Source organism: Eleginops maclovinus, chromosome 4 (assembly GCF_036324505.1).
Source record: "Eleginops maclovinus isolate JMC-PN-2008 ecotype Puerto Natales chromosome 4, JC_Emac_rtc_rv5, whole genome shotgun sequence".
Classification (NCBI taxonomy): Eukaryota; Metazoa; Chordata; class Actinopteri; order Perciformes; family Eleginopidae; genus Eleginops; species Eleginops maclovinus.
In genome coordinates, this window is record NC_086352.1 from 15,977,439 (window position 1) to 16,005,251 (window position 27,813).

Sequence of the window (27,813 nt, forward strand, 5' to 3'; positions counted from 1 at the left end):
TCACACACACTCATGCACACACACCTGGAGAGAAAGTGCATCCTGAGAGCTGTTCTTTGCTTCATGGTGACAGCAGCCATTGTCGACAGACTCTGTTAACTTCAGGTCAGTCAGATTTTCCTCCACCATCTCGTCTGACTCTTTTGCGCTGCACTCCGAGCCTCCGCTGTCCTCTCCTGACAGAGACTGGCGGCTGCTGCTAGCACCGGACGAGAGGTTGGTCATCTCTGTCTCGTCGTGAGAGTAACGACCTGAGTCGCCGGTCGCATGGCTGCCCTCGCTGCTGGAGGAGCCCTCTGAGTCACTGGGACGCCAGAGCATTGCCTGCATGGCGGCGGGCTGATCTGGAGACATGTTCAGCTCCTCTTCATAGGTCAACACTGTGGAGCCGGGCTGGTAGGAGGCGGGGCAGGGTCTCACATTCTGCATTACAGAGGAAAAGTTGTTTCAGTCTGAGTGTCTATGGCTCTGTTGTAGAGCTGCAACAACAAGTTTACTAATCTATACGGCAATTAAAACTAAAATAATTTACAATTATTTAGTCTATCAATTCATCAAAAGTTGTCTTTCATGCAAAATGGCATAAACTTCAGTTTTCAGCCTCTCAAATATGAGAGTTCTCTGTTTCATGCCATATTAAACAGGGGTTCTGCACTGACAAAACTAGACATTTGAAGACTTCATCCTTGGTCATTTAGAAAGTGGAATGGAAATGTTCACTATTATCTGACAAAACAAAAACAAACATAATGAATAGAGACATTAACCTGACTTAAGTGACGCTAAATCCTGGGCTGACTGTTACCCAAAACAATGACAAATAATCAAATAGCACTGTTTAGGTTTAGGCTGAGGTTTGGGTCTGATTTCTTTTTAACAATATGCTAATTGTAATGTACAAACACTGGTAAGCATTACATTGTTGGTATTGATTTGGCTACAAATGTGCAAGTTGCTAATGAAAATGAACCAAGCAGGAGTCCTCTTTTTAATCTTACCTGTTGTGCTTCACTGTCCTTTTTCGCATTACTGCTGAAGGAAAACCATTTCTCTTTCTTCTCAGTGCTTGGCTGAACAGGGCCGAGAGAATTAATAATGAGATTTGTTCCACCCTAAAAGTGAAAAATATAAGTAAACTTGGTAAGTATAGTAAGTTTGAAAAAGCATGAGCCATATCCAGTACTGTACTGTAAAATGAATATGATATAGTGATACTCTTGCAACTATATTTTATATCATCAGGTCCTCATAATTCATAATATCCTTACAAATATTTTTATGTTTCCCGAAAATGTATCTCCAAAACTGCTCCAGGCCCGAAAATACTAAATCCAAAGGTTTTCTAGCCTTGCAGTGAGCGTGTTTTATACTGTGCTAAGTTTGAAGTACCTTGGCATCAATGAAGTGGTTTGGACTCAGCATTGGCACGCTCACATCAGAGCTCTCAGCTTGTCCCTCAGAGCCCAGCTGTCCTGCAGCCGAGGTAGATGTGCTAACACCTTCTCTGTACGCTTTAAAAGCTGAGAATTTCCTGGAGGAAAAAAACACAATGTCATTACAAACAGGGGACACACTGGGCTTTTGCTGGTCAACAATGTGTGTTTGGACATACTAAGTACCTGTTTTTGCCTCTGCAGACGATGATGAATGCACAGATGATGATGCAGATGAGAGCGATGCAGATTCCCACAGTGATTCCTGTCATTGACTTTTGGTCCAGGTGGTAGAAACCATCAGAAAAGGCTGTCAAAGTTAAAGGGAATGTCATCAAATCACCAATCATTTCCCAAATTGCAATCTGACAGATATTTGATTATACGTTCTATGAAAGGAAGAAAAGATCTGAAGGGATTTTCTCTCTCTGATGCTGAAAATAATTACCAGTGGAGTGTATGTTGCCACGAGAGAGATCATGACCCAAAGAGAGATCTGCTAGGACCTTCAGCTCCACAGTCTGAGAGAACGGACCATCGCCCATGTTGTTGGAGGCAGAAACTTTCACAAAGTAAATCTGGCCAGGCTTCAATTTCTCCAGCAGGGCCATGGTGATGGTTCCTGTTGGTGAGATTTAACTGGTGTTTAACTGCACATTTTGAATATATCGTTGAAAAAGGAGATTTCTACTTTTTAATCCTATTAACTTGTGTTTATTGCTCATTTAAATAGGAAAATTGTTATTTTTTAAAAACACAAATGGGTTGAGGTAACTTTATTTCATGGTTATACTCAGAGGAATAGGTTAACAATGTGTTTATTTGCTTTCTTGACCAGAGAAAGACAAGAATATTGATGCCACTCACACACAGTGGGGGAAGAAGTTCTCAGGTCCACCTTACTAATATCTTTGTTAAAATGTTCAACACTGTGAGGATGCATTTTCTATTTGATGCAAGATAACAGTTTTTTTATGATAATTGGAAGAAGAATAGTTTTTTCTGGACAGGAAAGGTCTGAAAATGTGTAATCTGAAAAGCACCTTAAGCTATCAGACAAATGTAACCGACAAACCGCAGAAAGTAAAGAAACCACATTTCAATTCCCCATATGTGTAACTATTCCTTAAATGTCTAAATGTATTTAAACAAGTTATTTTGAAAAGGATATTGATTATCTGTTTTTCCAATATGTTACTATCAAGATACGTGCAGATGCCTGATTCAGTCAGCAGAGAACAACAGGACTTTGTGCTGCAGTGAAAGACAAACACAAAAACAATCCTGATGGCTGAGAGGTGCTATGTGAGAGAAGAGCAGGGGGTCAGGGCTATACACATTCCCTTATCCAGCACCACCAGGGTCCCATCAGAGGCAACACAGGGGGTGGGGGTTCAGTTTGAGGTGATGGGGGGGGCTGGGCTGAGCTGGAGGCTTTGTCAACGGCTTCACTTTTGACCCCTTCACTAGAGGCAAAGGGAATTGTGTGTGTGTCTATTTTTTTTGTTTCCTGAGGTCTGCCTTAAAAGACACCTAAACTGCCTCACACATCAGATACAGCGACAGCTTTATAGTGCCTGAAACTGAGTGGATTGGTTGCTTTACAAAGAGTTCTCACTTTTCGTTTTTGGTTGCCGCAAACATAGTGAATGTATGATTCTATTATTCTATGTTTTGTTCTAAACTTTTTACATTAACTTTAATGTTTTAATCTTATAAAACATGCATCCTGTTTCTATGAACAGGTTATATCTCTGTCAACCCATACATGTATGCTTGACACAATTTTGCTGGATTACAGAAACTATACATTCCACTTTACTAATATGAGCCTTAATTCAAACACAAACATGTCTCTCAGATAACCGTTATACTGTTGCATTGCGTTTTTTCAATGAGATCAAAAGGCTGGAAAAGATGCGTCGGGTAAATAGAGACGCACCTTTAAACTGTATGCATTTCAATTGAATTTAATTTGAATTTAGATCAGTTATGGGTCTGGGTCCATACAGACTATGGTGCACCTTGAAGTAACCTCAGCCTCAGCGGTTCAAAATAGACTTTGTGTTAAACGGGTTAGTAAAAAAGGTAAATCAGAGTCTTTGTTGTAATCACATTAAACCAACAAACTGGTCTTTTATCAGTAAGACAAAAGCATTGAGCCTAACCTGTCCTGGCAAAGACTGGAGGATCAAATGAGTTACTGATTTCCAGTGGATCATTTGTGGGGGACAGGAGGAAGTCTTTGTGGTCCCCCCTCCTCTGCACACATGTATAACCTCTCTCCACAGCTATCACTACACTAATCCTTACCTTCTCTCTGCAGCACTTGCCATTCCCCGGCTAACCAGGCGTTTCTGGAGGCGTACAGGATGGTGTAATGTGTTGCAGCTACATTGGGTTCATCTGGGGGTTTCCATGAAACCAGCGCTGTGTCCTCTTCTATCAGCGTCACTTTGACATTGGAAGGAGGCAGAGTGGGAGCTGTGTGGGTGTAAGGAGCAAGGTCAAACAACAATACCATGCAGCAGCAGCAACAAACTCCAAGGTATAATAAATAGGATTGAAATGTTTGATCATTTTTGCGCTCACCGTCAGGTAAAGTGCTCTGGTAGACCACAGGGCTCCAGGGGCTGGACAACTGGTCAATGTGAAGGCGGATGGCAAATTCATACTTGGTGTTGGGCTCCAGATCGGGCACCAGGAGGTTCTGCTCACTCCTGCAGGAAAAGAAGGAAACCAGAGGCTTTTAACACTTACGCTAACACACACTTTTGAAAATACATTTCTCTGATGTTCAAATAATTGTCATTCAATTATTTATTATCACTTTATAACATTAAATTGGATGAGCCCCATATGGCAAAAATGCGAAAATGTTTCTATCTGTTGGGAAATAGTAAAAAAAACCTAAAATATTAAAGCTACATCTCTAAAATTAAAACCATATATGACATAATACACAATTTTGTGCTTCAATAGACATGGGTTCAAGCATTGTGGATTTAATGGGTTTCATTGGTGACACTCCTATAAGCGTCTAACGGACTGTACTTTGATCACGCCATAAACAGATAATAACAAATATGTAATAACTTTCCCAGATATGTGTATTTTATTATGTTGTAAATCACAATAGTCTACAAATGTCATCAGGTTTACTGTGTTCAAATACTCTGATAATAAAAGCTCTTGTCCAGCAGATGGCGGTATGGAGCTGTGCTGACAGTATGGGAAAAGACACCACTGAGAGACAAAACACTCTCCCTAACAAGTGTGAACAAATATTTATGTTGTTAAGTTTTAAGTGTTTCTGACATGATACAGCTGAGGTTGTGGTATGACACATTATTGACTATAAGGTGTTAAGATAAAATCAGAACTGCAGCATGAGTCATCTCATCATACATTTAAATCGACCAACCACACAGAAACATGAGTGAATTCTTACGTCTGCAGGTAGAGCACCAGGGAGGCATTCTGCAGGCCTACTGGGTTGCAGCGGATGGTGTAGTTGATGGCTTGGCTGGAGGTGAAGGCTGGTCGACCCCAGCGCAGAAACACAGAGCTGGAGCTGTTGGTCTTAGTGTGCACGTTGTGCGGAGGAGGTGGAGGTGGCACCAGGCGATCTCTGACAGCTAAGCGATGCATTGAGAGTAATGTTATTTTATGTTGTAATAGAAGAGACACTATCATGCTTCTATGACGGCATATAAAGGGCATTGTAGATTGCATACAGTGGGGATGGGTAAGTATTCAGGGAAAAAAACGTAAATAATTTCCAACATTTCAGTCGTTAGACAAATGCAAATGTATGACGTTATAGTCTGAGACAGAACCAAGTTTTGTTTTGTATTTTAAAAAATAGGTTTCTTATGGTTTAAACACTTTAACCTTAGAGAATAATATTTCTTTTTATTTTCATCAGAATATTAATACCCATCCCTCCCTATTTTTTTTGTTGTTTACATACAGTACAAAGGTCCTTCATTGCAATCTAATGCTACTGTCACACTTTTTGGACTTACAGACACATCCAGTGGTGCTGACAGTCTGGTCTGCCTGATAGCCCTCTCCGACAAAATTATAAGCCAGAAGCTTAACATGGTACTTCTTCCTTGGATCTGTATTAAGAAAAAGAAAGGGAAAAAAAGTGTTAATAATCATAACAATCACAGAAAAGTAAAAAAACACCCAACGTTTTGCTTATCAGTCTATGTGCAGTCTTAGATCAGGACTTCAGGAAACATCCACAGATATTTATTCTCAACAACACTTCATTATTCACCATGGACCACAACACCAAGGCGGTGGACAACGTGATTCGTACAGCTAACCGGAAGCAGGGTGATACATGAAAGAGGCCTGGGCTGTGTGGGTGTGGGGTCAGTGAGGTTTTCGGGTCTAATGGTGTGGTGGGAACCAGAGGTGAGGGCAGTGCGACAGATGCTCAGCGCCGTGAGTCCTTTGGTCAGCTTCTGCAGGGCTCAGGGCAGCAGAACAGAAGAGCTCTACTATCCATCACCCTGTCACCCCCAAGTCTTTTGATAAAATCAGAAAGGCTTTTCTCGGCCCCAGTCAGGCCTGCTGGTCAGTGGTCAGTGGCCACTCCTATTCAGGTCCAGAATTTGGGGGTCAAATCGACGGACAAAATCCCCTGGGAAGGACTTTGCTGACGGTCAACAACAGTTTCAGGCCTCGGTGACCCTGAAGAGCCTGCGTGGAACAAAAGCCATCTGACCAAATGTCCCTCTTACCCCTAAAAGAATAATTAGCAGGGTCTAATTTGAATTTTTGCATGTAATATTGATATTGTGAGTCATATATGTAAAATAAAAGCACAGTGAACCCCTGCCTCTCTAATTATCGTTTCACAAATGTTTGATTACAGTTTGGAATATTGTTTTATTTAAAATATTTGCTGAAAAACATATTCAGAGCATTTTCTGACCTGAAGTCTTATATGTTTGCTAGGAAGTTTGAAATAGGTAACAGTGGGAACGCCTGGTGTTCTTGTCATTGTGATGTCTGATGTATGCTTTCGCTCAGAAGAAATTCAAATTACTTTAATCTTGTGTTCCTACTTGTCTCTGTGTATTAACTTAGCCCATAAAGACATACACTATTGCCCATAAGTAAAGTTGTAACTAACTTGTGAAATGATGTGATTTGTTCTTGATAGATAAAGTCTATATCTTCTCAAAACTTTAGTGATCAACAGAGAAAATTAAATAGGAATAAAAAGAGAAATGTGTCTGAACAACTGATCAACTTTATGGGCAACAGTGTATTGTAGTGTATCTTGCCTCCTGTCTCTCACTAAAACAAACGTCTATTTCTGTATTAAACATTTAGAGGGTCTTGAGAGGAGGCACATGAGACCACAGGAGATGAATGTGTGTCCATGGAGGTAAGAGAAGTTTAGGAGGGGTGGAGTCGTGCTACCCCCATGCAGCCCTGAGGAGCTTCACTGGAGCCAGACCAGGGCCAGCAGGTCAGGCCGAGATTAAACTCTGAAAGAATCTGAGGTCACGGGTGTGTGCAATATGAGAGGAGCCTCCTTTTTTCTCTTCCTCCTGAAAACTATTTTGCTATATGCAATGACAATTAGGAGTAGCATACAAATATTAACACTTAAATCACCAATCATGAAATCCATATTGAATTTCTGGAAGAATTACATGATACCAACACTGATTTGAACTGAAAATCCTTTCTGTTGATTACTTTTTTACTTAATGCAAGAGATAAACACAACCAGGAGGCCCAGGCTTTTTTGTACAATATCATCCCTAGTTTTGCGCCCTGTTTGTTATGCCTCAGTGTCCACCTCTAAAGAGAAGCATGCACATAGTATGCACCTCTACCCAGCCCCACAGTACAATGGCCCTGCCGTAATTATGCGAGAGAGTAGCTCCACAAGGGGGGAAGCTGTGACATCTGGGCCACGACCTTTGACATGGAATCTGGGCAAGCTAAATCCTGCAAAAGGAGGGGTGACAGGGCTCTCTCTGAGGGGGGAGGGTCAAGCAGAGGAAGTGAGTGGAAAACCAGGGGGACACCAGGAGTCAAAATAAAATGCCACTTCATAGGTGATGACACAGAGTCCTGATAAGAGAAAACTCAGAGGACATGTTTGTCGTTCACTTGCAATGGAGCTGACACCTGAAGCTCCTACCATAAAGTTTGTATGATCTCACCCACTGAATATCATCTTTACCACAGATAGCAAAATAGTTGTCATTATTAATTAAACATTCTGTGCTTTTCTCAAAAATCCTGATATTAAGGCAGTAACTAACGCGTATTTGCCTTAATGATTAATCTGTTGCCCGTAGTTTTCATTAATCGTTTTGTTTGTCTAATGTCTAAAGTTCACCACTAATTATTTAATTCAAATATCTTGAATTTTCTAAACATAATAATATTTAATTTACACAGACATAAAACACAGACAAGCAGAAAACTATCACATTTTAAAACATGTACATAGCCATGTTTGGTATTCTTGCTGCATTAAAAAATGTAAATCAAAACTTTGCAATGAAAATTAAGGCTAATTCGTTTTCAATTCATCTACCTATTGTTTCCGCTCTACCTGTTAAGCAGTGAATCCGGATTACAAACTATAATTCATTGCCTCACATTTAATTGTTAGAGTGCGGCATTCTGCTCGAGTTGCCATTCCTTGAGAGAAGACATTTTTCCGACCGCCCCACTGGGATAAATCTCACATGGCCTCACTCCCATAAATTATGCTGTTTGTATTAAAGGGCATATTTCAGCCATTTGTGGTCACCCCCCTTTTTTAACAGCCAAAATGCAGATCCTGTTGGCCCCTGAAGTTTTTGTTCTGCCCTGCGAAAGGCCCCCCAGGCAAGGCCTGAACAGGGGCCATAAATGTCAACTCCTGCATGAACCCTCACACCAGCATCTATCATCTCCCTCTCTGTCCTCCCCTTCTCTCTTTTGCCCTTACTCACACAAATCAACTACTGTCACACACAAGTTAAGCACAAAATGACCTTTTAGAAGGATGGTCAGCATACAAGTCTAGTTACCGGTAAGATAATCATACTAAGCCCGCTTTGCCTTGTGTCTAATAGAAGGAATTGAAGATGGCCTGCAGCTAAGAGATATATCTACAGTTGTGCACACAGCGCTGCCTGGTGCCAACAGGTATGAGAGGTATTTAAGCCTCGACTACAAGTCGGCTAAATGTTCTTCTCTTGAGCCAAGCAGAGAATACACACGCGAGGAAAGGTCACATCCCCATGTCATTTATACCCAACTAGAGCCTCAACACATTCCTGTCTCTCAGGGTGTGCTTTCAATCATCTGGATTGGTCATAAGTGATAATTTACAGCCAGCTAGCATTGAAGCATGTTCTTCTGCGGCTGTACACAGAGCTCAGTCTGCAGCATCCATAGCTGACAGCTCGGAAATCAATGTTATTGGCAAAAAAGGCATGTCCACTGCTGGAATATAGGAAATGTCCTTTACAGTACAAGCAGATTTAATTTGTAAATCCCTTGCTGAGAAATCTCTACAGTCAGCATTTTGTTGTCTCAAGGACAAAACATATGGACTCTTTTATTCGATCGTCTGTAGGTTCAAATCTTAAAGCCTGGTCATTAATGTAATTTGAATAAAATTTGAATATTATTAAGCAATTAAAAAAGTGTCTATTGCATGTCTTATGCTGCAGCTTCAAAAATATTAAACATTTTAAAAAGGAATGTCTTTAAGAAGGAAGAAATGATTGGTGTAAAGTGTTAAAGCCGTTTAGTAGGGTTCCTTACAGCTCTTCGGGGTTTTCTGATTGAGGATGTGTTGCCACACAGGAGGTCACATGCTAGTGCACAGTCCAACAACTAATTCATGAGAAAGAAATCTCAGAACTGCAAGATAGTAAGCTCACACGACATGCTCATTGTTTGGCCTACAGCTCGATCGGTGAGAGGCTGCATTTCCTTTAGGTCTAAGCTAATAAACTATCTTTGTGGTTCTCAAAGCCAAACACAATGAGAGTCTTTGATGTCAATGCTCCTCCAGCAACTGCTCACAGCAGTCATAAAACACATAATAAATCTGCCTCCACAAACAGCTTTCCTCTCTTCAACACAGCAGTCCTGCAAAGCTCCTTTATCGAAGAGGAACAAAAAGATGATTCTTTTTATTCACATTAAGCTCTCTTTTTGGTGTTGCTAATTTTGTTAACCCTAACCCTAACCCTTTATATTTATCAGCTTCATCTTCCTCCTAGCACTTTGAAACATTCAAAGAACAGTATGATGATGGAATAAAGAGAACTAGGAGACCTTTTAAGAGCTGCAGATCTTTCCCAAAGAATACACGTTAATAAAACAATTGTGAAAATAATAACAAATATTACGACATTTAATAAGCAAAACTTATAGAGGAAATTAGAGGATTCCTACCCTCAGATTTTCTTTCTTTCTCAAAATGATCCATTATCAAACCTGCATCCCAGGTGTTTATATTTAGTAGGGTAAGTTATTCTCATTATATCAGTATTAGTGTTCATTAGTCATTAATGTCATTATCAATAGTAGAAGAAAAAGGAGTCGAGGTTCATTGTGGGTGTATTCTAGTTTTTATAATTTTGGTGTTTAACCCATTACATGAAATATCTAACTAACTAAATGCCTGCAGCGGTGAGAGTTAACACCTAAAGTCTTTTTTAGTGCCTCCTCATCTTTCTTTCTTTCTGATCCTGTTCAAGCAGCGAGCTTCCTGATTTACAAGTCAGCTGCTGACCACCTGGTTGACCCCTCTCGCCACAGATGGTCAGTTGTCCACTGCATTGGCCTGAGCCCCCTCTCCTCTCTCAAACAAAAAAAGCCAAAGTGAATCTGACCTTAAGGCCAAAAGAGCTGTGATATGTCCAAAACACCATCCAGCAGCTGCTGAAGAGACACTAAAGTCCAGCACAGAGGTTGGGAGGTCATGGAAGTGGGATGTGGAGCTGTTCTGTTTCACGGTTCTCTTCTACACAGTACAAGACTTTGGCCAATTAATCACTTATAAGCTCAATAGATGCTACTGCTGCTTGTTAAACCATCACAAACTATTTAACCGGAGCTTTTGTGAGCTTAAACCCCTTTAAATGACCGTTAAGAAATATTTTTATTAAAAAGTGTCACATGGCGTCACATATTCTGAGATGTAAAGTGTTTTACTTTAGCTCCCTAATGACCAACTATAATCTATAACTACAATAATAACACGTCTTATCCCCAACTGTTATGAAAATAGCTTTCTAGTATAATTATTATTTTGTCAGTACAATTTTATTTTTGCCTCCCAATTATGGAGATAGATGCCCTTCTTTTCTCTGTTTTACATCATATTAAGCTGAATATATTTGGGTTTTTGACTGAAAAAACAACAAAGACTTTTAAAGACATCATTTTGGACAAATTGTAGGTATTTCCACACTAATTGGCAGCTTAATTGAAAATGAAATGGTTTGTGAGTGTCAGCACTGATGCCAGGTACCACATTGGCAGCAGGTAACTAAAATGATCTGAACCAAAAACTCACCAAGGCCTCCGATGGTGTAAGTATTATCCAAGGCGCGAAGCTGAACCGGTGCCCTCTCTGGCTGGCTCTCCTCTTGGTAGAAGAGTTTGAAGCCCTGAACACTAGCTGAGTTCCTGGGAGACAGCTGCCAGCGGGCCAAGATAGTGGTGCAGTTTAAAGGCTCTAAATGCAGCTCAGGAGCCATGGGAACTACCGAGGAGATAAAGAAAAAAACATTTAGATTCAGATATGTGGTTAATAACAGTCCTAAGAAACCAAGAAAGCATTCACAAACATCTCTTTGGGTTTATAATAACAGAAAGAGTCAGTGATCAAAATAAACAGATCTGCTTCATAAACATTGTTCTGCTAGGTGCATCTTATCGCTGAAGCTTTTCAGAAAACAGGAACGTGTTCCTGGAAAATGTGAATCTCTTCACAGAGTTGTTTTTCAATGTTTATGTGAAGTGCAAGGGAGTTCCTGACAGGAGTATTCATTGAAAAGTGAAACTACCATCTGATGTGTTAACAGCTGTTTCACACTCAATGCAGACCAGAGACAACCCAATGAGCAGTCAGGGGAGTCATTTCACACGCTTTTATTTTAGGAATGAGGGGAATGGAGTTTACCAATAGAAGTCTTTGGGACTGGAGACAGAGAGCAAAAGAGAAGGGCAGGAAAAACAAATCCTCCCGTCCCCCACCGCAAACCTTCAGATGTTCCTCTAAACAGCCATGTACTGTGTCCCACCCAGAGACCTGAGTCGCTCCTTTATGACCCATGACTGAAACCCTTCCAATGCTACTGACAGTGCAGGGCAAAGGTCACAGAGTAACAAACGCAAGGCCTTAACAAAAACAACTCTTAATTCAGTCTTAAGGTTTAAAGGAACACTCCGAAATATAGATTTTTCCTGTTATCTGTGGAGCCAGTTATCAATTTACATTGTTTTGAGAGTTGCTATTTTCTTTCAACTAAACAACACACCAACGAGTACAAGTGTTTATTCATGAGAAGGTGAGTATCATCATGAACTGCTCTTAACAATGTCTCTTGACTATCTGAAGTAACCACATAATGATTTCTGAAAGAAAATAGAATTTATATTTTGACAATTTTAGCACTAAAACCCGAATGCGAACTTGTTCCATTATATTGATAATGATCTCTAGTTCTGATATCTCTAGCATTTGGAAACTCACACCAAAAACAATGATTTAAAAATAGCATTTCAGGTAAGAGAAAGAAAATGTCCCTTTGATTTTGGGCCGAACTCAACATATAAGCAGAAGAGAATTGTTCAATGATCATTTATAATGATGTCAATCCATGTTCTGCCTGTATGTTTGAAATCCTTGATATCACAACAGATCTTAACCATGAAGGCTGTTTGGCAGAAATGTGTTACCTCGAGCACTCGATAGCTTCGGAGTGCGGTGAGACGTCCAGACTGACTGCTCCCCCCACCCAATGCTGGTGGCAGCAGCGATACGCAGCAGGTAGATAGTGTCAGGCTGCAGGTTCTCCAGGAGATGCTGCGTCTTCTCTCCAGGTAGCTCCAACTGTGAGACCGTGCTCTCAGCACTGGTGCGATAGGACAAGCGGTAGGCTGAGACTCGGCCACGACTCAGCTTGTCTGGAAGCGGCTGCCAAGACACCTGGATGTCCATGGGACTGCGGCTGGTGAGGCTGAGCTCAGGAGCGCGGAGGGGAACTGTGGACCGACAAGACAGGGATGTTAGGACCAAAAGAAAAAACAGAAGTCCTCCCTCATGCTTTGAATAGCTGTTTCTTCTGAAGCATTGCCATGGCTTGAGAGGAATAGGCTTCATTGGAGATGGGGTTCAGTGGCTACAGCTTTTACCAAACACACTAGATCAATCTTGAATGAGCTGTTGTAACCATATGTATTCAGCGGCCTCCCCCAGGTATACAGTGAAACCAAAGACAATATAATTCTGTTCATCGATAAAAAAATAATGTGTCTGATTGAATTTGGCCGTTCTGGTCAATCTTGCAGAAATAATGCAGGGCTGTTTCATGGCGTTATTCCAACCAATGTTCCAGAAATGAACCTGTTTCCTATATATAGCATTATAAAATGACCAATACAGTATTTTATGCATATAGCTCACCCTAATACAAACTAACTCTAAAACTGCAAGACAGAGCAAGTCGCGGTGGCTACAGTCTGTGATCAAACCACTCTTGAATCATTTCAGAATGTGATACAAGATCATTTTAAGTAACATTTACACAAGAGATCTGTTACAAAGGATCTTGCATGTTTAAAACCTATTTGAGGGGACACCCAGCTTGCCCCGCCTGCTGTGTAATATCATTTAATAACTTCAGTCATGTAGAACAGACACAGGGCAGCCTTCGACTCAAAGGTCATGAACAAATGAGGTGTGCATGGAAATCAAAATCCCTCAAGAGGCATTGGACATAAACAGGAATATAAGCTTGTGTAAGTAGGCACACACACACACACACACACATACATGTACACACACTCTTCAAATAATTAGTTTGCCCCAAGATCAATGAGCAAACTCATTTACAGCTCCGACAATATGTTATAAACAAACATCCTCTGAGCTCCCACTGTAGATCGATAATGGCAATTTGTCCTTTATCTGTCCCCCTCACTCTCCATATATGTCTTACTTCTGATCGGTATTCACTGTCCTAATGCTTGTGACCTTCACTGAGTGTATGCCTCACCGTCCTCGAGTGTGTGCTGGAACACGTTGTCCGACATGCGGCTTGCTCCCATAGGCATGTAGGCCACCACGTAGAAAGTGTAGTTGCGAGCTGGCTCCAGGTCATCAATCATGTAGCGTGTTGTATCGTTTCCAATCACAACTTGATATTCCTCGTTGTTTAATCCTGAACAAATGATAACATCGTTAAAGGAGTCTTATATCACACTAAACACAATCCATTTTTTAAACAGCTGTTGTTGGTATTGAATAAAATCCTAATCATGCCATTACAAAATACCTTATATCAAAAGTCTTCACTGCCTGCAGCAGTTTTTTAACATTCATTTCAATGTTTACTTGTAGCAGTTTTTATAAATGACCTATTCTGGAATATCTATTCAATTAAAGCAGATTAGCTAATTCATACAAAGATGTGTTTGAGGCCTGGGTAAAAAATACGAGGTCTGATTTCTGACTTCGTAAACAAGGTACTTGAGCGGTAAACAAAAAATGTTTTCTCCGTATTCGGAATGCCCCACTAAGCCCCTCGGAAAAGTGTAACAAAGCCTGCCTTCCTGTCCAATTCACTCCCTCCAACGGTCCTCACAGAATACACACTTTTGGACACTTCATCACAGGGGCTAATTAGTTCCTCCTTTCATAAGAGCTTCCATTTAGTGCTGGGGTTCTCTCTCTGCCACCTCAGGTGCAGAGCATACTGTCACATACTCTGTCAATGTCAATGAACAGCCATTCTTTGTGACCGGGACCAAGAAGATTGTGTCACTAAATCTAAATCAAGTGCAGAAAATTCCAGACGGATGCCAGTTATTCAAGAATAAAATGGAGGGAATTTGTACAACTTGTTCTTTTTATGTTGACCTCATTATCCCCAACAGAATCCAGCAGGTGTTCTTTTCTGTACATATCCCCTCCCTAATGGAAGTCAGGGCCATTATAATTAAGTGTAGTGCTTGAATGAGCAAGCTGATTTTTCAATTCCCAAATGTTGCATTGTTTGAATGTGACTCTTGTTGTCCACAGCAAGAGTTCCCAGGAAGGCTGAAAGGCATTAAGGCTTTTCTGCTTCCACACTACAACCCTTGTGCTTTAATGAATAGTTGTGTGTGCATCCTGCATTTTGTCAGCCAAAACGAAGGGACCTTACATCTTGAAACTCCACAGGGCTTCAGTCCATAGAAGAATGCTCCTGTTTCTCAAGAAAATGCAGTTGTTCAGCTTTATTCTAGAAACAGAGATTTCTTTTTTTCTTCCTTTTACCTCTTCCCACCAACATAGTGTTAATAAAAATCGGACAGGTCCCACAATATATTTCCCAGACAGGAAGTGTTAAACTGCAACAGTAACGGTCCTATAGAGATAAAATCCCTGTGTGACAAAAAGACATTGCAAAGGCAATTCCTGTTGTCTCTTGTTTGTTTGCACACCACTCACCTTCAGCCTTCATGTAGTGCACAGAGTAAGCAATAACTTTATCTGCATTGTACTGAGGCCGGTCCCACGCCAGAAGGATAGCAGAGCTCGACACGGTGTCAGCTTGGATATTCCTAGGAGCACTCGGCCGATCTTCAGACATCACCACGATGAGCCTGGCCATGGAGAGGACCGACCCCTGATCGTTCTCTGCCTGGCACTGATAAATGGCATCGTCCTCAGGGATGATCTGGTTGATCACCAGTTTGCTATGGGACACAGACACACACAGATTAAGATTATGCATACAGATGGTCGTATCCTGAAGCTTCTTTCGCAGGGTGTTATCATTCTATAATTACCTTTAACAAGTGCTGTAAGTTGAATAACTATACCACCTAAAACCTTTTTGCCCTGCTGTAAATTATTCAGTTTCCTTTCTACTGTAGGGACAGTAGTGCATTATTTATTTACATTGCTTTAAACTGAACAACAAAGACTGTTAAATGAGCATTTTATGGTAAAATGAGTCTGGGTTCCTGTTTTCATTATCTCTGTGAATACAGACGCGAACATGTTTGAATATAAATGGGGGATCCCTGAAACGGAAGGAGGCGTCACCTGTTATACATCTTCATTCGACCATTAGAGTGAACTTTCTCTCCGTTCTTGAACCAAGTGATTTGAGGCGTTGGAACTCCTTCAGCTTGACACACAAAGCGGGCGGTGCCGGCTCGTGGACGGGTCAGGCTCTCCGGCCACTCAACCAAGGAAGGTGGCGCTTTAGAAGAAGAATATATATTTAACATTTTAACTCAAAATGTTCAATAAAAAAATCAAAAAAGATATACAGCAAAACTGCAGCCTGTCTTTACCTAACACGGTGATGTTGGCTGAAGCGACTGTGAAGTTCCGCGTGCCGGGAGTTGTTGCTCTGCACATATAGATGCCTCCATGCTGGGGCTTGATGTCTGTTATGATGAGGTTGCCATTTCCCAACACTTTGGTGTTGTAAACGTCAATAGACTTGCTGTCCGCTCGGCTCCAGGAGATGATGGGTCGGGGATTGCCAATAGCCATGCACTCCAGGATAGCATTCTGATGCAGCAACACTGAAATGTTCTGTGGCCCGACGATAATGCGCGGCCTCTGGGGAAGCTGGGGCCTGGGAGCTGCAGGGAGAGGGGGGAAAGCAGCTTTAGAGAATGTGATCTGATGTGATCGGGATCACAGATTCAAGGGAAAATGCTCTCTCTGTGCTGACCCTTGGTGGATAAAAAAGCCTGTCAAGAAACACATTTACCACAACTGCTTGAGAGGCAAAAAAAACCCATGTTTTCTCAGTTTTATATCATATTTAACTCAAATAATTGTTTTTGGCTGACAGACCTGGGGTGACAGTGAGGGTGGCCTCTGTGCTTCGCCGGCGGCTGGCGATGTTGGTGGCGATGCACCGATAGTTTCCAGCATCTGTCCGGTGCACCCCGTGGATCTGAAGCACACCACTGGGCAGGACAGTAATTCTGGATAGGATAAAGCATGGAGAAATTACACTCCAAACATTCATAATAACTCATAATGGATGAAAATGGTCACAGATCATATTTAATGTAAATAAAACTGTACAGTAAAATGGCATAACATAAAGTATGAAACTGAAAACAGTGCTTACCTTTCTGTGGCAAGGGGTAACGTTACCCGATTGAACTCCCAAGTGATGATGGAAGGAGGGTGGGCGCTGATTTTGCAGGCAAACCTGGCGACTGAGCCTTCAGTCACCATGATAGACGTCGGCTGGATTGCAAAAGCTGAGATACCTGCAGCAGACAGCGCAACAAGAGACAGCTTTAATGTTTTATCCTTTATCTCATGTGTCAGAATGAGATGGCACTGTCTCTCAGTTTGAGTGAAGTAGCACAACTTCCTTTCTCTTCAGTTCTCTTCAGGTTGAACATTTGCTATATCGCAATAAGAAATATATTGCCCAATTTCTACAGACACAAAATTCTTTTACGCTGCATTTCTTCTGTGCAACTAAGAGAGTTGTCATGTTTTTATCTCTTAGCCTACATGGAAGCTTTCCTAGAAAAGGTCAAAGCAAACTATATTCCCTTGAGGTGTTGTGAAAGCTGGTGTTGCATTTCACTCCATGCGTTTCCACAAATCGTGCTTTGACATAAAACTAAAGCACATAACAAATCATCCGAGACTTGACACCAGTCAGAAGCCTGACACGACTGCCCACTATGTTAGGGGTAAAGAGAAACTCAGCGAAGAATCATCAAGGCCAGATTACAGGAGGGGAAGTTAAATCCCTATTAATATTTCTTCTATGCATATTAAATTGAGCCTACAATTAAACAGTAATATAGTGCTTGTGACCGGCTCACCAAGATCAATCTAAAGGATGATTAATAACTTATAATTGATCTGTTTAGAAACGTATTGATGTGTTTCAGACATCCATCCATCTCAGTCCGATCCACTGGATGTCAGAAAACAGAGAGATGATGACCTAAAGCTACAGACCTGCTGAGTGCTGCAGGAAGGTGATGACTGGAGTGGAACAGCTACATCCTGCGAGGATAGAGTTTCTCTGAAACTGAGCTGTTGTCAGCCACCAGCTGAGCAGCATCAAAGGAGGCCCAACATGAATTACAATAAGTCCTTCTATGCTGAACCAGCCAAGAGCAGTGTATGTATTTTTATAATGATTGAAGTTGTTTTTAACCCTTTTTTGTAAATGAATACTCTTTGACAGTGGTTCCTCCTGGGCCACAAAAGTCCTGAAAGCCATTAGGATCACTGTACCGTCCCCTTATTTGCTCAAAAAGCTTTAGAAGCCTGAGGTCAATCATTTGTTAAAATAAATCAATTGCACTGCTGTTTGTGAAAGTACTGAAATGAACAGAAAACAGCAGGCATCACAGCATGCTCACATCCCATTCATCATAATATATCAAGTAATTCATGGTGCAGACAAATCAATAGACTGTAAATGATTCCTCCAATGGACCAGAGAAAACGCTGTTGGATGTTCTGCTAAACAACATAATTTGTAATTTCAGTAGGTGTGTTTCAAGATGCAAAACTGCTGGGCTGCTCTCGGGATGAAACTATCTCCTGTCAAGTAATGGATAAATAAACACACTGTGACCTCTGTGAACACTTCTAAAGCTTCTTCTGCTGCAGTGAGCCATCAACACACAGAAACATCTGACAGCTATTCAGTGTGAAAAAACAATCCCCAAGAAATGCAAAATGGTTGTTTTCTGCTACAAAGTTTTCAATATGCTGCAAGGCACCAACATATAAATAATAGACATATCCTTAAATGTGTATCAAATAATATCCTAAGTGAGGAACTAACCACGAAACAAATGTAAAAAACATGAACTCTTCAGCATGGTTGGGTATCCAACATCCTTATTAGTTTCATTTTCTAAAGAGACATGCACAACTCTGCTCTGGAAACCTGTGCTTTCGAGAAAAAAGTCTAGAAGGTTTCCTTCCACTGCCATAAACACACGGCAGTGTCTACGAGGGCCATGATGGATGGCTGCATGTAAGCTGTGTTGCCAGGTGTCATGGTGCTAAACAGCAGGAGAACTATGACTGACATTCAGTGAATTATGACTTGGCTTCAAATCCAGCTGACACTTGTGGAGTAGAGCAGTTCGTTTTGGGAAGGGAGAAAGTTTCAGTTGCTGGGAGAAAGTTACGAAGACTCATTTTTATTTCTGATTATTTTCAAATGTAAAGGTTAGTTAGTCGTAGTATTGTATTTCATGGTGGCTTTCAGCCGACATGAATGTAAAGGACCGCCAAACTGTCAACAGGATCGGATCCTTTTGCTATAGACACATTTAATCAAATTAGTCCTGAGCTGTTGGCCCTATTAGCTCCACTCTGGTTGTTTGATGTGAGGACAGAAGCAGGGAGAGGCATTCAAACCCCCCTCCATCACATGCTCACCCTCTCCCACCCCCAGTGCTAATGCAGGCTCTAACAAAAATGCCATTAATGTGCTGAAGTGATATGACTGCAGGGCATGAGAGATGAGCTGCAGTGATCCTCTGCCTCCCTACTGGATTGACAAGCTGCAGGACGATTATTGATTATTGATAAACTACTAAGAGAAGGAGGAAAATCTATAACTGGTAGGGATGGTCCAGCATTGAACAGTGCACTCCAGGCTGATACGGGGGGGTGACCTGCTTTGAACGATGATGTTTGCAATGTTAACATCTAATACGGAATTTACTTAAAATGTGTGCTATAATAAAAACCACAATTATGTGTTTCACTTTCAATGTGCCTAGGTTCCTTTATTCCACCAAATGTTTGCCATAAATAGATTAAGCCAACAAGACTAGGACAATAAATTCCTCAGCCTATAACCCAAAAGCATGAAGAAACAGTTCTGACTTCCCAGCAATCTCACCTCTCACCTCTGACCTCCACAAATCCTGGCTAGCACCAACACAGAGGCCTACATGAACACCCCAAACCAGCTCTCCTGCCCCACCAACGCCTATAAATCTCTGAGTTCCTCCTCCAGCTGCAACGTTTTAAATGCTGTTATGTAATTCCTTTTCTGCTGTATCGATGACATGTCCCAGTTTAGCAACTACAACAAATAAAACTATATATGTGGTCCAGTTGTTGCATGTTGAATAACAGTGATAAAACTAACCGCGTGCTTGTTGTAAAGTGACAGTGATGTCCAGAGGTCTGAATTCAAAGCTAAAGATGTATACAAACATGAGTCTTTATTACGGAATGTTCTCCCTACAGTCCCAACCTGAACATGTATTTGCTTCACTTCAGCCTGCAACAGATGGGTCTGCTGATGCCAGCAGCTCAACAAACTGAAGGTCAGTGTACAGGTCAGGCCCAAACAAAGGTTCCCTTACAAATACCAGGAATTAGTTCAGCCCTCTCTCTCCTCTGGTTACTGCGGTCAGTTTCTAAGCCAGGCCTCAGCACATCATAGTCTACCTGCATATGCGATAATTACTTTGTGATTTTTTGCTAATTGCTAATCTTGAAAGTCAATGTATCTCTTCATTTAAACCAAAAATATATACAATATTCTTTGATTTCCAACAACACAAGCATATGGGAGAACAAGCTTGTGTTTTGGATTTGTTTGCCTATACTGAGGCCATTATAATTAAAAGTGTGCGTGGCAATGTGGCAATACAATATAAACAATATGCACTTTATATTTCCTATGGCTCAGGTATGGAACACACTCTGCAGAGACACTGTGGTGCAAGGACAAGATATCATAATGAAATTGTCAAACAAGGATAAAAGCAGTTTGGTCAAATCCAAACTTCACTTCAGAAACAATCTTGAGAAAATCCAAAATAATTATTCAACTTTCTAATAATCCAAAAAATGTACTTCAACGTTTACTTCAATCTGGTTTTTCCATGTACCAATACATGATGACAGAAGCAGCTTCAGTGTTGCTATGTTCAGCTATGTGGATGGTTGTGCTGGCCCCTTACCATCCCCAACCTAACCCCACTCCAGAGTCCAATCTTTTAGGGAGAGACATTAAAATTGATCATCTTCTCTTCATCCTGCAGGGTGCATGCTAGATTGATAGCTTTAAGCATCAGGAGGTCTTGGAAAAACCTCCACTGAATCACAAAGCAACCGCAAAAAGATTTGAGAGTACTTTTCCTATGGAGTGCGCAACACATGGTTAGACCAAAATAATTCATTCTACATTTAATCTTCCCACACCTTTACTGAAAAAAACTCCATCTAATTGAGTGATGAGCCCTTTAAAATGTTCCATGACCCCAGTGAAGATTAATAAAAGGCTTTAAAAAAAAGGAGGCTGATAAGCAAGAAGGAGAGGAATTCAAAGCTGAAAAAGCCAACAAATCAATCACTCGCTGGCTGGCAGATGTGCTGCTGCTACACAGGCTGCAGGACAGTCAAGTGACCACTGGCCTGGCTAAACAAAGAACTATTCCCATGAGCGGCGTGACCTCTGAAAGCACCGGGCGGGTGGTGGGGGAGCGGTGTTGGGAAGGAGCATTCATCCCCCTCCTCCAACCCCTTATCTCTGCTACAAAGTTTTCCAATCATTCAACAGCAGCCCTCCACTCACCACAAACAGTGGCTGCATTGTCTTTAATCTCTGTGCCATAACACGGAACTGAAGAAGTCAATCCGTAAAAAGCTACAGTCTTTTTTTAACCACACTGGAATACTTTTCCATGGTGAATCAGAAAAAAAAGGTTAAGACAGGAAAATAAAAGTTGTGTATAACATGACAGAGAAATAAAGTAAACCCACTGATTGTGGCACTAACGACTGTGCAGCAAATGATAAAACTATGAGCATCCCACTTTATTATAGGAAAGATTTAAGTTCTGTGCTCTGTCGCACTGCCCTCCATCTATTGAACAATTTAACGAAACCTTTGACCCCTGGGCCTGCCGTTCAGGGGAACCATGGTAACCTTTCGTGTCCAGCAGAGGAGAAAAACAAGATTCCAGGCAGAGAGTTGTCTCACTTCAGGCCATTTAATGCATTCACACCACACTTAACACTTGCAAGGTTTGCTTTCGTCTTATGGGGGTTTCTAATTGGGCCGAGCCAGTGCTTGTCAGAAACATTCCTTAGCAACCAAAAATAATGCTGTGGTCCTGGCCCGGCTTCCTATGGAAACATCATTAAGTTTAAACACACTTTGTACATAAGCAACTGTTTAAGCAGAGTGAAAAGCTCAGTTTAAAACATGAATAAAGTTAATTTATTTTTGAGAGTGACCTTACACCCTGCCAGAGCTGGAAACAATCACACCAAAGCTCAATCCATTTAAAGGCAATGGCATTTATTCTGCTGGAGATAAAAGTTGAATCAGTACATCCCTGAAACAGATACCTCTGGATGACAGTTTCACATTACGTGGTCACCACTAAATAAATGTTTGATTAGGTTACTTTTTATTCATCAAGCACAACAAAGGCGACCAGCAAAGCACACATTTTAAATACCTTGGCCGGGTTACCTAAGACATTCCATCTAGTGAGCAGTTTAATTCAGGGTATTTTTTCTTCCTGCTACCCAATACTCACCCTTGATTGAGCATGAGCCTCTCTTACAGTGATATGGTTAAAAGGGGGGGCTTAAACACTACAAACCAAGTCCCATCTTTTCCATAATATTCGAGAGAAAGTGATATGCATTTTGGATTTTGGGATGAACTTTACCTTTTTGCCTACCATTTTATTATGTTTGCAACAAATGCATAAGACACTTTTTGTGGGTAATGACAAGTTAAAATCAGTATAGTTATCCAAAATAAATGGACTCGATCAGTGAGAACGCAACACACTTGTTATTTAAGCCATCCTTCAAGACAGGCACCAAGCCTACTTTGCACAAGGTTACCCGAATGCCCTCAATTTCATCCGCTCCTGGAATTGGTATTTTGTCCCAAGACTTTACCGCATCAATAATGCCAGAGTACAACAGAGCATAACCATTACGGACTGGTCTTAAACCATCCAGACTGCAATGCATACCTGAAACCTGACACCTCAGGACAGTTTTCACTATCTCATAGTGCCTAGTTCAAACCAATATGGGGGCTACAATAAGAAGTACCTGCAAAACTTAATGAGAAATCTGACGTTTTCCTCAGTTTTTACACCCTTTGTGTACCTGTGATCACGTGGTACAAGAGGCTAAAAAAAGGAAGCTAACTCGGGAGGCAATCTCTGCTAAAATCCCCATCAATCTAAAGTCTATTGACAAAAGTCACATGGTGAGGCTCATGTGTCACATTCCTTTTCATCGAGTCCAAATCCCTTCTCACCTTTGTGCTTTAGCAAACCGAATGTTTAAGGTTACCCTCCATCACCATCACATTCCTCAAAGAACAACTGGCAGGTCCATAGCTTCGGCATAGGAGCAAAGAATTAAAAGCTCACCCATGTTATCATGAAACATTGTCATTTTAACCACATCTCAAAAAGAACTAAGCTATTTAAATGGAAATGGTAGCATCAATATCGACAAAAAGGGACGTTTGGTCGGCTCTGGAAAGGAGGTATCAAGGCTGACCCACATGTTACACCATCCATCCTTCAGGTGACGAATTAACATGTGATTAGGACCACCTGACAGCTGGATCAAAATGTTCATAATGAACTCAATTTCATGTACAGCTATGATAGATCAAAGACAAGTAACCACATGTTGCCAAAATCCTTTTAGGGCAAGACAAAAAGGCAGTTCATAAAATAGAGTCATGCTGTTTCATGAGGATAGCCACCCTGACTTCTCAATCAAACTGTAAACTTAGAATCAGTCTTGGATGTTAAATTATACAATTTATGTAATACGCCTTTTAGTGGTGAACATGTCCAGCTGATTCATGTCCAGATGAATCCCTTTTCTTTAGCAAGCATGAAGGCAATGTGGGAAAAAAACGGTCCGAGTGAAAAGCTTTACATTCTTTCACCCGAGTAGTGAGGCAGAAAACAATAGTGTGCAAATCCTGCAGCCCCTACTGACCTTGTAAGACCTGCAATAAAGTTTGGTCATTTAGACACTCGGTGGTACTGGGAAATGGCAAATCACATTTGTGTGTGTGTGTGCATATGTGTGTTGGCAAACCACTCAAACACAACACACAACAGCCCCCCCTGCTACCTCTGTGTCCTTCAACTGAGCGTTTCTCAGGTATGTGCAAATTTTATGAGCTTCCAGATAGACCCTCAAGCTGGTCAAAGTGTCATTTTAAAACAAACTAGTAAAGCTTACTGCCAGCCTTTATTACTACTCAACGTTATACTATAAAGCAGATACACCACTCAATTAATTAACAAACGATGTGTTCCTTTAAGTACCAGAACATATTTCACTTATAACTGGAATATCTACCAAAGAGCATCACATCTAGTCTGGAACAACTTCAAATAATTCACGTTAACTGGCTTTATAATTCAACAACTGTTTAATGACTCACTCTTAATTGCACCCCATTAAACCAAAGTTCATAACAACTATTACATTATTGCTGATAATGTTATAAAGAGGGAAACATTGTATTCTAACATGAGAGCAAACCTTTCTAATAATTATATATTAGTAAGAATAATAATCATCAGTTATTGTTCTTCAACTCAACAATAACTTTTTGGACCTCAAGAGTGAGGAGGAATTAGTTTTGAAGTATAATAATCTTCCACTATTGACACACACGGAGAGACAAGGACTATTATCCCATGTCAAGCTATTTTTAGCCTCATTCATTTCTGCCTAAATCCACATCCCAGCAATGGTAAATATGCATTCTGCATTGGATGGGCGTAAAAAGATAACCACACATGCTGCAAAAAAAAGTGGCAAGGCAAGATGCGTGTCCCATGGTGTGGGAGGAGGGGATATAATGTCCAAAAAGACCAACTCGGCCTCAAGCTTCTCTACTCCCCCTTTAAAATCCCAGGCCAACTTGCACAGCACTGGAGGAGAAAGCATTCCAAAAGAACAATTCCTCAAGCGATCAGGGGGCAATAACATGAAAGCCCGGCCTCTGAATAGGGGTCATCTGCTCTTTAGCAGTGGAGAGTCGGTATCCTGGACAGATCCTGACCTTTCAAATTTGCTGCTCCTTCATTACCACACCAATAGGCATACATCCCTTCCACAGCATCTATTTTGGGGTCTAACTTTGAAGACTTTTGTCCCTCTTCCTCCACTGCTCCTACCAAAGCTGCCTTTATTGCAACGCTGAGCAGCATAAGAAAATAGCCAGAGTACCAGACATGACATGCCTGATTATGATTCAAGTTGTCCATCACACTGTTATGTTTCGATGGTGACCCCAGCATGATACTCACTTGCGATTGTTAGACGGGCTTTCTGGCTCAGGATTGCGCCATAATTGTTCTGAGCAAGGCACTGATAGAGCCCTTCATCTGATTTGTCTCCTCTTCTGCTTTCCACCTCGGAAATAAAAAGGGAGCCATTGGAGAGCCTGTACACCCGTTCATTGTCCACCACTTTTACTCCGTTCTTGAGCCATCTGACGTCGATGGGTGACTCTCCATGCGCCTGACAGTCCAAAATAACAGCTTCTTTCCGCATGGCAGTAACATCGTGGGGCTCCTTGATGAAAAATAACTCACTAAAGCATAAAACACCTGTATAAGGAGAGAGAACAAGCAAATGAGATGGGAACGATGGGAACAGCACCAACAGAAGTTCAGTTAAAACATTTAAGGCATTGAAACAGTGAGCTAAATTCAGGCCTTACGGGACTTTAAAGACTTCATACTCAGTAAAGGAAGTTGTGGCTCAGCTTCCTTTGGATGGGTATTATCAGTGTTTATGGTCTCAGTTGCATACAAGGGCGGCACTACTTAAAACACCCTGCTATTAGCTGAAATATCACATGTGAGAGGCGTGCAGGCTACTGTCCTCTACACAGTAAATCACATTGTAGCTTTCTTTCTGCACCACTTTAATCCAATCACTTACAGCTCATAAAGTCACTAGCTGAAGGTGAAACTGTTTGATCCCATTACTCTCTTTGGTTTACACAGGAAACCTATTACTGAAAACTCAGCATGAGCTTTATGTAATGTTTCATTAATGGGACCTTTGTAGAGAGACAATGTGTAACGTGTAACATGCTATGCTTCAATAGATCAACTGAATGCAGGTTTTTCACAATCAACTCATACAACCTGCAACATTTTCTTCAGAATCATCATCTCTTTTGAAGCAGGGCCACAGTATGTGACTTCACTGAGCCATATATCGCCAATACCAACTTTAAGGCTGATATGATGTCCATTGATTTTGCATTAGCATTTGCTCTTTGTTGGACTGACACACTGCTGAGCTCTTATTTCAGCTCTGTAATTGGATAATCCTTAGAAGATCAAAGAGTCACACTGTAACTAAACACTCTGTATACTTAACAATATAACCCAGCTAATACTACTCATTTTTAAACATCAATAGGATCGATACAGATGGCAGTTTTGGGGATATCCACAGCATGTTAATCCCCTTAATACTATCTTTCATATATAGCTGTAGCTAAGAGCAGATTTAAGAAGGAGTGCTTGTCATTTTTATTCCACTTCAAGTATTCTGAAACTTATAGTTAGGCTACTGTTTACATAAGAATACAGTATACAAAGTGTGTTCAATTGGCTTCACATTGGCAAACTTCAACATTAAACTACTCTCACATATGTCTTGAATACATTCTTACTCATACTCTTCGACAGAATAATTAATAACATAATGCTGTGACAGGTCCGAGTAAATGTGATACAGTAGAGTACAGTAGGCTACATTTTATGAAATAATACTTTACTTTCATTTGAGTAACAGTATAAATATTTGTATAGCTTGATGTTTTAAACTTTTTATTAAAAGCTGTGGTTAAAGTAAGTAAGTAAGTAGATTGACTCAAATGCTGTACTTAAGTACAATTATAAGGTACTTTTCTCAAGTATTGAATGTTTTGCTACTTTGTATTTCTACCCCGCTTAATTTCTGTATTTTACTCCACCACATTTATCTAATTCCTTACTTTGCAGATTTGGATTGATGATGTGAAAGATAATCAACACTTGAATAATACTTTAGTTACATCTGGAGTAAATTCACACGCTACTCTTCATCATACAAAGTAATCAAAACTTTGATTATATTATTCTGTACGGAAGAGGATTAGGGCCAACATTTTTGGGGGGATGTCAGAATTCTGAGAAAAAAGTCCGAATTCTGACATCCCAAAAAAAAAATGTTTTCATGTGGCCCTAATCCTCTTCCGTAATTCTGAAATGGGCCAATCTGCAGAATGAGTAGTTTTACTTTGGGTACTTTAAGTATATTTTGATCCTAACACTTTTACTTGGAAAAGAGTATTCCTACATTCTGTTACCATACTTTTACTTAAGAACATGATCTGAGTACTTCCACCTCTGATTAAAGGTATCTCAGCACGTTAGGCTGAAATAACAGCTGAGTTTTAAAGTTACCTGACAGTTGAATGATCTAAACCACAACACATTGTCAGCTGGATATGAAAACGGTCGTTTACATAAATCACCTAACGTTGAGTTATTAGAAAGCAGTAACTGTCAAACCGGTTAATCTAGATAACCTGATGCATTTCCAGTTACTCTGTCTTCTGATGTGACTGGTTTTGGTGATAAAACTCTCAGTTGCAGTCAGTCAAGCAAACCGAGTGTGGTGTAAAGTAACATTAACAGTCAAATATGTGATCTCAGTACTTCCTCCAGTTAAATTAAAAAGGGTTTTAACGTTAGTCAGTTAAATGTCACATAAAAGGTCTGCAGGTCAGCTCCTGTTGAGGCTCCACAGTCAAACATGGGCTATACACAGTCAGAGTGTGATAGTGTTTAACTCCATCAGAATTAAATCGAAAACGCTTCTTACCTGAGATTGGAAGAAAAACGACCAAGAACAGCAACCGCTGATATAATTTCCCTTTGATAGGCGCCATTAATACATGAATTGTCTTTGCATGCTAGCTACTCTCTCATAGTTGTTTCCTGCAGATGAGCTGCGCTGATACTGAGCAGGAGGACCCGAGCGGAGAGCAGCAGGAGAGGAGTTCCCCTCCTCTGGGATCATGGACACCTCTCGATTCATCACGTCTCTCCGACA

At 40.8% G+C, this 27,813-nt stretch overlaps 1 protein-coding gene across 1 annotated transcript; it reads right to left on the reverse strand.

Moving 5' to 3' along the window:
• prtga (protogenin homolog a (Gallus gallus)) lies at positions 1-27,649 on the reverse strand. Its single transcript, XM_063880975.1, has 19 exons — positions 27,583-27,649; positions 25,002-25,304; positions 16,796-16,940; positions 16,513-16,646; positions 15,999-16,295; positions 15,745-15,904; positions 15,145-15,392; positions 13,709-13,873; positions 12,390-12,695; positions 11,002-11,190; positions 5,462-5,557; positions 4,885-5,071; positions 4,026-4,153; positions 3,747-3,917; positions 1,882-2,055; positions 1,620-1,743; positions 1,390-1,531; positions 999-1,112; positions 1-423 (listed from the first exon to the last, which is right to left on the reverse strand). Exons 1-19 carry the CDS (start codon positions 27,647-27,649, stop codon positions 1-3), a joined length of 3,573 nt encoding a protein of 1,190 aa, XP_063737045.1.
• Between the last annotated feature and the right edge of the window lie 164 nt (positions 27,650-27,813).

Bases quoted from the DNA above. Each gene is read 5' to 3' on its own strand.
- prtga (XM_063880975.1), bottom strand. From the start codon at position 27,649: ATGGCGCCTATCAAAGGGAAATTATATCAGCGGTTGCTGTTCTTGGTC. The intron at 15,905-15,998 runs GTAAAGACAGGC...CTTCTTCTAAAG, and splicing joins AGCCAACATCACCGTGTTAG to CGCCACCTTCCTTGGTTGAG. The intron at 11,191-12,389 runs GTAACACATTTC...TCTCCTCGGTAG, and splicing joins GAAGCTATCGAGTGCTCGAG to TTCCCATGGCTCCTGAGCTG.